General features: G+C 45.3%; 1 protein-coding gene across 1 annotated transcript; it reads right to left on the bottom strand.

Annotated features, from left to right (window-relative positions):
* Positions 1-1,142: 1,142 nt before the first annotated feature.
* Positions 1,143-3,982, bottom strand: klf2a (Kruppel like factor 2a). Its single transcript, XM_068016621.1, has 3 exons — positions 3,588-3,982; positions 2,526-3,417; positions 1,143-2,199 (listed from the first exon to the last, which is right to left on the bottom strand). Exons 1-3 carry the CDS (start codon positions 3,666-3,668, stop codon positions 2,024-2,026), a joined length of 1,149 nt encoding a protein of 382 aa, XP_067872722.1. The 5' UTR covers positions 3,669-3,982; the 3' UTR covers positions 1,143-2,023.
* Between the last annotated feature and the right edge of the window lie 6,665 nt (positions 3,983-10,647).

The raw sequence follows: 10,647 nt of genomic DNA, 5'->3' as shown, positions 1-10,647 counted from the left end.
TTTGGGATGTGATGTTTGCTCTCACTAGGGCGGTGGCGGCACCTACAGATGGGGCTTGTGATAAAGGGGAAGTGAAAGGTTCACAATAACATCTCGGCACTTTCACACCAGGGGAAAAAAGCAAATCAAAGAGATAAAAGTTATATTTCGACTGAGAGATTTTGCCGAGAAAGGGCGGGGTTGGGCGGCGGGGGAAGTGGAATGTGTTTTGGAAACAGCTTTTCAGTTTTGTGAATCTCTGCCACAAACGTGCTGTTTATACTAGTTTTAAAACCAAGCCAGGACATATATAATTTTCGTTTATTTTGATAGAGGAAAATAAAAACATGGCAACTTTTTTCAAGTCCATTCGAGTTTGAATATCATCCCACAGCCCATTCTATAGAAAGCTCTTTATTGACCTCGAATAAAGGTCCGAATTAATTTTGTGCTGGTTTTTGGACCTTGTTATTTTCCAGTCCATTTGCACGGACAATAATTGGCTCTTTTACGGGACAGTTAAAGAGTAGTTGGGAAGGTCACTTGGCGCTAATTTAAAACTGTATTTTTTTAAATTTAGAAATCTGTTGATTTTCTGCCGTCCTGAACCCGATGTTTAGTGACTCTTGAGTGAGATGGTTGGGGGCAGAATTCTCATTTCCTTTTCTGTGTAATTAGCCCGTTTCAAATTGCATTTAAATGTGCAAAAACAAAACCCCGCAAAGTCCTGGCGTCTCCTGTCTCAGATGGAAAACATCAGCAACCGCGAGAGGGATTAACTCTTCAGGTTAAAAACAAGGTTTCCTTTCCATCTTCAATGGGAGCCGGGGTCTTGAACCCTCATTCTCTCATCGGCCAGCTAAATGTTGTCTCAAGCAACCAAATGGGTGGAAATAACCAACCGACCGGCTGACTATAAATCTCATTGTGGGTTTTGGAGTATGACACAGCACAAAAGGAGGACATTCGGTCCATCGCGTGTATGCTGACTCTTTGATAGAGCTGCCCCTGCGCTTTCCCCATAACTCCGCATGAAATAGCTGCTTGGATATTTGTGTGCAGTGATGGAAATGCTTATATGCCTGATCTACTGAAGAGACCATATAGCGATTTAATGTAAAGTGCATTATTCAATACACTTTAAAAAATAAACAAGATCGGCGGAGGGTTGAAATTCGTCTCTTTATATTTACATAATACAATAATTTTTAATACAAAATAATATATTCATATCAGGTTCAAGTCAGGTAAAATACAATTATTAATTACAAGACATCTAGCCCTGTATAGTGTAACTCGGAGATGGGGCAGACATTGCTTGTTATTATTGCACCTCAGATACTGTGGGAGTCACTGTGCTCTATACCGGATTGAAGTCGGGGCAAAACTTCACCCGGTTGTCGTCGGACAGGAAAACGCGACATTCGTTCGGACCCATTGGCGGGTCCACTCAAGTCATAGAAAAAACCGGACACCATAATAATAAGAATATGAATTCGATTCGAAGCTTATTACAAGGCTGCAACTGGGGGCTGTGAAACTTGCCGCGTTCCATACATCAACTGAATTCTCTCAGTTACTAGAAAGTCACAAAGACATCGGTAACTTTGTGTAACCTCGTCCCCTTCAGACAAATGGCAGGGTTTGTTTTGTCTGGCATTGAAGAAACAGCAGAAATGTAAACTGTATACATTTTTACCCTGTCTGTATAATCATTCATTTACGCAGTGAGTCCAGGGACACGTCTTTTAATAACAGTTTCTGTGGATTCTCCCCACAATGTCCCTGATGTGTGCTGGATGCTCTAAAACTCTCTCTGCTTTCTTCTTCCCCTGTTCCAACTCGCCCACCTCTGTCTCTGACCGGTTCCTTTGCAGCCCATCTTTAGGGCGGTAGTACCAGCTACAAATCCCCAATGAAATGCTCAAGTCTCTCTTTCACTGTTGGCATGTTATTAAATAATTTTCTTCGGTTGTGAGAAACACCTTTTTTTGGTAAATATTTTAAATTGTTTTTTTAATTTCTAGCAAGTCTCTGGGGGTTTTCACATGTGCCTCTTCATGTGCAGGGCCAGGTGGTCAGATCTGGAGAAGGCCCTCTCGCACATATGGCACTGAAAGGGTCGGTGGCCCGTGTGTTTGCGGTAGTGACGGGTCAGCTCGTCGGAACGGGCGAACTTCCAGCCGCATCCTTCCCAGGTGCAGTGATAGGGCTTCTCACCTGGAGAGAGAGCCAAGAGAATCTGGTGAAAACCTCGCCAAACACAAATAACTAGATAGAAAAAGCCATTGCACAGTTACAAATCTCGACAGTTAACATTCAACAGCATTGAGATTTAGATTTAAGCATTGTTATACAATAAAACTGCACTGAATTACAACACTTCAAAAAGTACTTCATTGGCTGTAAAGCACATCCAGAGGACGTGAAAGGCGCTACAGAAATGCAAGTTCTCTACTGATTTTCCAGAGATGACTTTCTTTGCTGCCTCTACAGGTTTCATACAGGTGGACTCAAGGGGTGGGAGGGGGGGCGACTGTCCTTACCTGTGTGGGTCCTCAGGTGGGCTTTCAGGTGAGAGCTCTTGGTGTAGGTCTTCCCGCAGCCGGCGTAGCTACAGGTGTGGGTCGCTGTCCTCTTCCTGGGCCAGGAGCGGCGACCTCTCTTGGGTTTGTTGTCCAGGAGTTCAAGCGGGGAGGAGGGGGGAGTCAGAAGAACCCGCTGGGCCGGGGAAGGCTGCAGAGCCACCGAGTCATCGAAGAGGCCGTACTGGTTGGGATAGTGCATCTGCTGGTGGGTGAACGGGTAGCTGGGCTGGTAGGGCAGCCCAGGGTGGCACAGCAGCTGGGACTGCTGGCATTCAGAGTTCATCAGGTCGCCGGGGCTGAGCGGAGGGGTAACATTACCCCCGGCGTGCGGGGAGCTGCTCAGTCGCTGCTGCTCGTTGTAAGCCACCATGCAGGATACGGTGTCTTCCCGTTTGATCCGGAGGCAGGCAGGGCTGGGCACCATGCCCATCCCCTGGCCGTAGCTCTCCATGCCCGGCTCGCTCTTGGGAACCTTGGCCAAGTCCTCTGTGGGGAAGGCCGGGGTGAGCAGGAAGCGGCCCTGGACGGCGTTAGCCGGGCAATAGTCCGTGTCCGAGCGCAGGAGTTCGGCCATCATACTGTAGGCTGGGGGCTCCCCGGCCTCGGGCATGTTATAGGCGAGAGAGCCGCTCTTCTGGTAAAATTGGGCGGCTTCCTCCTCGGGCAGGGTATAGTCCACAGCGCTGGCAGAATCGGAGCACATGGTGTTTGACAGGATAAAATCCACATCCAACAAACTGAGATCATCATCAGCATCGCTGGCCCGGTTGAAATTCTCCAAGTACTGCATAAATTCCGTCACTGGGCAGTGGCTCAGAGGCGGTTTGGCTCCCGGGTCGTTTTTCCATTTCTGTAAAAATGAATTAAGGGAGAAAAAATATTAGGCTCATTTCTTTTGCAAAAAATACTGCAAAGTTTTTAAAAACTTAAGTAATATCTTTATTGAAATCACTGCATTCAACTCGTGTTTGAATCACTTCTGAACGCTGTCTACTGAAGTTTGTTAAAAAGTTTCCTTACATTACAATATTCCTGCTTGTCCCAGGTCTTGGGAGTTGCAAAGGTAGAAATGGACGGTAAGATCGTGCCGCTCAGAGCCATCTCGGCCTCTCAAACTTAAGGAAAAGTTGTTTTTCTTCAAAAAAAAGTTTGCATGAAAGTTGCACTCCCCACGCTACTTGTGTAAGACAGAGTCTCCAGCAAAGTTTTAGCAGAGGGACTGTGCGAGCTCGTATTAAGTACTGGTTTGAAGTTGTGCAGCGGGAGGCTGCGATTGGTAGGATGTCCGCAAGTTAACCGAGAACTTGAACCAATTGCAGTTTGCTCAGGAAACACGTCCACGATGAGAATCGTATGCGAGTAAATGTCCTAAATATAGCAGTAGTATATAAAGCGAGCAGTGGTCGAGAGAGCGAGAGGCCGAGTGAACCATCTCCAGGCGCCTTCCCCTCTTCTTAAAAGCTGTCAGGGTTGCTCCGTCTCCATAGGGACGATGCAAAACAACACACACACATCCAACAGTACAAATGGACTGACGCCAAGGTGACGCAGGAACTACCAGGACAGCCCAGAATCTCCAACAGGCAGAACACACTCACAAAGGACACCCAGTCTTAGAATGCGAAGAGAAAAATATAGAAATAAAACTTGAGTACTCCCCAGCCTGTTTATTTGTAAATAATATAGCGTGGCAGCTGCAGTCTGCACAGGTCAGCCGTGTGTAAAAAATATTATATTGAAAATGTGCAAGGGAATTGGAATGAATTCGGCAGAGGATTCCAGCCTTTAAACAAAACTCTCAGACAGAAAGATGCAAGAAATTTAAGCCCCTTATTTTAAACTTCCCAAACAGGTGAAATTTGCTACTTCTCCATGTGTTTGTTTTACTTAAAGTTCTGTCTCATGGGCCGACTGAGCTTCACAAAAAAGCACCAATATGTGTTTTTTTATTGCAGCACCTGGTTGTGTAGAAACATAAATAATTGGCAGTTCTGAAAATGTTGGTGCCTATGCATTTTTATCCATTGTTCTGACTGGAGCGTCACCGGATTGAACAGTTAAAACTTCAGGAGAGGAAAGTTTAATACTGAGTACAATCGGCAGAGGGGGCAACCCGCCCATTTACAGCTCCAAAACAGCAGAGCTTGCTTCCCATTCTCATACATTCACTCTCACACATTCCCGCACACTCACTCACATACACATTCTCACACACTCACAAACTCTCCTACTCATTCTCACACACCCACTCACATACACATTCTCACACACTCACTCACATACACATTCTCTCACACTCATTCACATTCACTCTCACACATTCCCGCACACTCACTCACATACACATTCTCACACACTCACAAACTCTCCTACTCATTCTCACACACCCACTCACATACACATTCTCACACACTCACTCACATACACATTCTCTCACACTCATTCACATTCACTCTCACACATTCCCGCACACTCACTCACATACACATTCTCACACACTCATTCACATTCACTCTCACACATTCCCGCACACTCACTCACATACACATTCTCACACACTCATTCACATTCACTCTCACACATTCTCACACACTCACTCACATACACATTCTCACACACTCACTCACATACACATTCTCACACACTCACAAACTCTCCTACTCATTCTCACACACTCACTCACATACACATTCTCACACACTCACAAACTCTCCTACTCATTCTCACACACCCACTCACATACACATTCTCACACACTCACTCACATACACATTCTCACACACTCATTCACATTCACTCTCACACATATACACTCATATACACATATTCACACTTACTTTTGCACACAACAAACATATATGCATAGACACACTCACACATACCCTTCTCAAACATAAAGACACTCGCTCTCATGCACACACACTCATCCTCTCACATACACTTTCCCTCTCACACACATACACTCACTTACACATTATAGATATTGTGGTGAGCCACATGTTTCTGATTCCCCTCCTGCCATTGTTCTGACAAGACTACAGGCCAAGTACTGGAAAATGGGATTAGAATAGATAGGTGCTTGATGGTCGGCACAGGCACAGTGGGCCGAAGGGCCTGTTTCTGTGCTGTATAACTCTATGACTCTATGAATCAGAATCATTGAACCATAGAATGGTTACAGCACAGAAGGAGGCTGGGGCTGGAGCATTTCAGCTATGAAGAGAGACTTTCCTTAGAGTAGAGAAGGCTGAGGGGAGATACGATTGAGGTATACAAAATTATGAGGGGCATTCATAGGATAGATAGGAGGAAACCGTTCCCTTAGAGGAAGGATCAATAACCAGCGGGTTTAGATTTAAGATAAGGGGCAGGAAGTTTAGAGGGGATTTGAGGGAAAAAATTTTCACCCGGAGGGTGGTTGGAATCTGGAATGCACTGCTTGAAGGGATGATAGAGGCAGGAACCCTCACAACATTTAAGAAGTATTTAGATGAGCACTTGAAACGCCATAGCATACAAGGCTACGGGCCAAGTGCTGGAAAATGGGATTAGAAAAGTTAGGTGCTTGATGGCTGGCACAGACACGATGGGCTGAAGGGCCTGTTTCTGTGCTGTATAACTCTATGACTCTATGAGGCCATTTGACCTGTTGTGTCTGTGCTGGCTTTCTGGAAGAGCAACTCAGCTAGTCCCCAACTTTTCCCCATAGACCTGCAAATTTTTTCTCTTCAGGTGCTCATCCAATTCCCTTTTGAAAGACATAATTGAATTTGCCTCCAGCATCCTCCCAGGCAGTGCATTCCCGATCCAGAAGATACATTTTCAGCCAGTTGTACAGCTAAGCTCCTATCTGATGCAATGATAGTAAAATTAAACATGCTATTACCACAAATACAGGATTGAGCAAAGCCTGTTTCACTGTATCTGCACAATTTCCCAAAGACGGAATAGTCTATGTGTAGATATGTGTGTGCATGTGTGTTATGTATATGTGTGTGTGTGTATCTGTACCATCATCAAGACCACCTATATCCGGCTCCATTACACAGCTGACTCTGTCTCAACCTCAGCCCACCTGCTCCTGTAATCCTCATCTGTGCCTTTTATCACAAGACTCGAATATTCCAATGCACTCCTGGCTGGCCTGTCACCTTTCACCCTCCATACACCTGAGCTTATCCAAATCTATGCCGCCCATATCCTAACTCGCACCAAGTCTGCTTCGCCCCTGTGCACGCTGACATACATTGAGTCCTAATTAAGCCATTTAAAATTCTCAACCTTGTTTTCAAATCTCTCCATGGCCTCACCCCTCTCCCTATCTCTGTAACCTCCTCCAGCCCTGCAACCCTCCGAGATCTCTGCGCTGCTCTAATTCTGGCCTCTTGAGCATCCCCAATTTTAATTGCTCCACCATTGATGGCTGTGCCTTCAGCTGCCTGGGCCCCAAACTCTGGAATTCCCTCCCTAAACCTCTCCACTTCTCAACATATGTTGCCTCCTTTAAGATGCTCCTTAAGACCTACCTCTTTGACCGAGCTTTCTGCCTTAATATGTGACTCAGTGTCAAATTTTGGACGATAACACACTTGTAAAGTGCGTTGGGACGTTTTACTACTTTAAAGGTGCTATATAAATGCAAGTTATTGTTGTATATGTTTGTGTGTCTCTGTGCGTATGTGCATGTGAGGGGAGACAACAGTTCCTCTCTGCCTGTCTTGTAACTGGACTCTCTCGAACTACAATTCCCACAGTGCAATGAGTTGACATTTGGCTTGCAGTCAAGAAGCAGTTTTCCCTGACGTCAGCTCTGGGCAAACAGGGAAGGGCAATGTTTGGATCCAAACAGTGGTAGCTAGCGAGGAATCAGAGGCAGTAAACCCGTTTAGCAATATCTTGCAAACTTTGAAATGAGTTTTCAGTCCCGTTTGGCAAACCCTGAAGTCTCTGGTCAAACTGCCAGCTTGGACCATGTAACAGGGTTAGGGAAAGTAAGAATTCACTGAGTTAATATAGTGGCGCTATGCTGCTTGTTCCATGTTGTTGCAAGACACTTCCTTTCCAATATCTTTATGAATAATGAAAATGCAAGTCATTCAGCCCAATGTAATCTTCAGTTTCATTTTTTTTAAAGGGGCAACCTGCTTATTTCAGAGTTTCCCTCACAAGTAATTGAAGTTTTCGCACATGAAACCAGATAAAACGGGGAGCAAAAGGCTTCGGAAATCTGCTCGGTGACATGACCATTAGATGCGATTTCACAGATTGGAATCGATGCCTTTTTTATTTATTATTAACTCTTTGTTTCCCCATTCGCTCGCGCCAGATTCCAGGCGCCAGCCTCAGATTTGTAAAGGTGACTATGAAAGATTAGTCCAATGACAATGAGACCCATCAGGGATCATTAAAGGTCCAATTATCACACACAACACAGAGCAGGCAGTGAGCTCCAGACTGACTTACATGGCCATTTCTACAACATTGTGTTAACAATGAGACTGACAGACTTCACATTCTTAACCTTCCTGCGTGCAGATTTTGCATTGTTTGGGTAAACGACTCACTTTACATAGATGTCATCTCCGTGTCACGAAGCTCCTAAGTCTTAATGATAACATTGTGATGTGAATATTCCCCTTCCCCAGACTGCAGTCCTGCCTGCACCTATTCAAATTCCTTCAGCTCAGTGTTTAAAAATGAATTCTATTTCCGGAATTCACCTGCACACCTGGGCCCAACGGAATGAAAGATTTTGGTCATCTGCCCTCATATCTCCTTATGTGGCTCGGTGTCAAATTTTGTTTCATTACGTTCCCGTGAAGCACTGTCAGGCATAATACTACGTTAAAGGGACTATATAAATTGCAAGTTTTAGCTGTTGTTGAACCATGGCAGCTAATTTGTGCACAACAAGGTCCCATTACAGCAGTGTAATAATGAGCTGCTAATCTGTTTTTGTGATGTTGATTGAGGGATAAATATTGTCCAGGACACTGGGGAGAACTCCCCTGCTCTTCTTTGAATTGTACCATGGGATCTTTTACATCCACCTGAGAGGTTTAACATCTCATTCGAAAGATGGCACCTCCAACAGTGCAGCACTCATTCCCTCAGTACTGCACTGAAGTGTCAGCTGAGATTATGTCCTCATTTCTCTTGAGTGTCATAGAGTCATTTACAGCACAGAAGGAGGTCATTCGGCCAATCAAGTCCATACTGGCTCTCCATGGAGCCATCCGGTCAGTCCCCCACCCCCACTCGATCCCCGTAAGCCCTGGAAGTTTATTTCCTTCAAGTTCCTGTTCAATTTCCTTTTGAAATCATTGATTGTCTCCACTTCCACCACCCTTGTGGGCAGTGAGTTCCAGGTCATTATCACCCGCTGTGTAAAAATGTTCTTCCTCATATTCCCCCTGCATCTCTTGCCCAAAACCTTCAATCTGTGTCCCCTAGTCCTTGTACCATCAGTTAATGATTAGTTAATGAATGGGGTTTGAACCCACAACCCGCTGAGGTGAGGGAGCTATCATGAGCTGACACTGCAAGTGTAAGTGTGTGTGTATGTATATCGGGGCAATTATGACTCCCTCCGATCGGCAGTAATGGGTCTGAAATTGAGGCAGGAACCTACTGGCCTGTTCCTGCTCCATCACCTTTGACCTCAATCCTTTTGCTGAACGTTCCTCGAATAGGACAGGAGCCTCGTAAATCCAGGCAGTTTAGGCTCCTACTCACCGCATACTGTACCCTGAAGCAAATCCGAGTGTCTATGGGATGAAGCCTGGGCCCTGGGCACTACTGCCCAGTAAAACCCAATGGAAATGAGGAAGAGATCCAAGAACAACAACTTGTTAGTGCCTTTAATGTAATAAAATGTTGCAATGCACTTTACAGGAGTGCTATAAAGCAAATTTAGACACCAAGCCACAAAAGGCAACATTAGGGCAGATGACCAAAAGCTTGGTCAAAGAGGTAGATTTTAAGGAGCATCTTATGGGAGGAAAATGAGTTGGAGAGGATTAGGGAGGGAATTTCAGAGCTTAGGGCCCAGGCAACTGAAGGTGCGGCCACCAATCATGGAGCAATTAAAATCAGGGATGCTCAAGAGACCAGAATTACATGAGCACAGATATCCAAGAGGGTTGTGGGGCTGGAGGAGATTGCAGAGATAGGGAGGGGCAAGGCCATGGAGTAATTTGAAAACAAGGATGAGAATTTTTAAATCGAGGCTTAAGTGGGAGCCAATGTAAGTCAGCGAGGGGAAAAAGATGAGTCTATTATTGCCAGGCTAGCAAGAGCAGGAGTGCCCTCTCAGGCTCTGGAAGAGCAGTCTGCTTCTGCGGACCTTGCTCCCCGCCTCCTGCCTGCAGTGTGGAGCCAGTGGGATGTTCCCAATCGTGTACCATTGTAGAATGACATAAAGCACCAGCCTGGCCGCGAGCAGATAACACAGCACAGACTGGCAATCAAACTAGGACCATTTCCAGTCTGTATAAGGTGGGTTTTCATCCTCAACAATTGGGTGTTCATCATCACCCATCACTTTCCTTCCACTCGACTAAACTGAAGTAAAGTCCACCAGATTCTGTAAAGGTTGTTACTCGTGAAGCTTTCCGGTAAGATTTTCCTTTCTGGACTGTATCTGGGTGATATTTAATGTCCAGTCACTGAAGATGAATATCTATCTCTATGTATCCATCTCTAGTCTGTCTACCAACTGTGCCGTCAACTACAACTATAGCTTGTGTAAAAACATCTTGAGATGCTTCACAGGAGCATTATTCAACAAAATTTGTCTGCAAGCCACAAAGGAGATACGAGGACAGGACTTTGGTCAAAGCGGTAAGTTTTAAGGAGAGTCTTAAAGGCCGAAGGCGAGGTGGAGAGGTTTAGCACCTCTCATGTTTGTACCCATCCCTCTTGGAACTCTATGTTTGAATCCCTTCAATTAGCTTTCTGCCCCTGTTATAGTCCTGAAACAGCTCTTATTTAAGTCACAAATGACATCCTATGTGACTGTGACAAAGGTAAACTATCTCTCCGTGGCCTTCTCAACCTGACATTGCTGACCACACCATCC

The sequence above is a fragment of the Heterodontus francisci genome, chromosome 36, assembly GCF_036365525.1.
Source record: "Heterodontus francisci isolate sHetFra1 chromosome 36, sHetFra1.hap1, whole genome shotgun sequence".
Lineage (NCBI taxonomy): Eukaryota > Metazoa > Chordata > Chondrichthyes > Heterodontiformes > Heterodontidae > Heterodontus > Heterodontus francisci.
The sequence above is the reverse complement of the archived record's forward strand: the minus strand, read 5'-3'. Positions and strand labels throughout refer to the sequence as shown.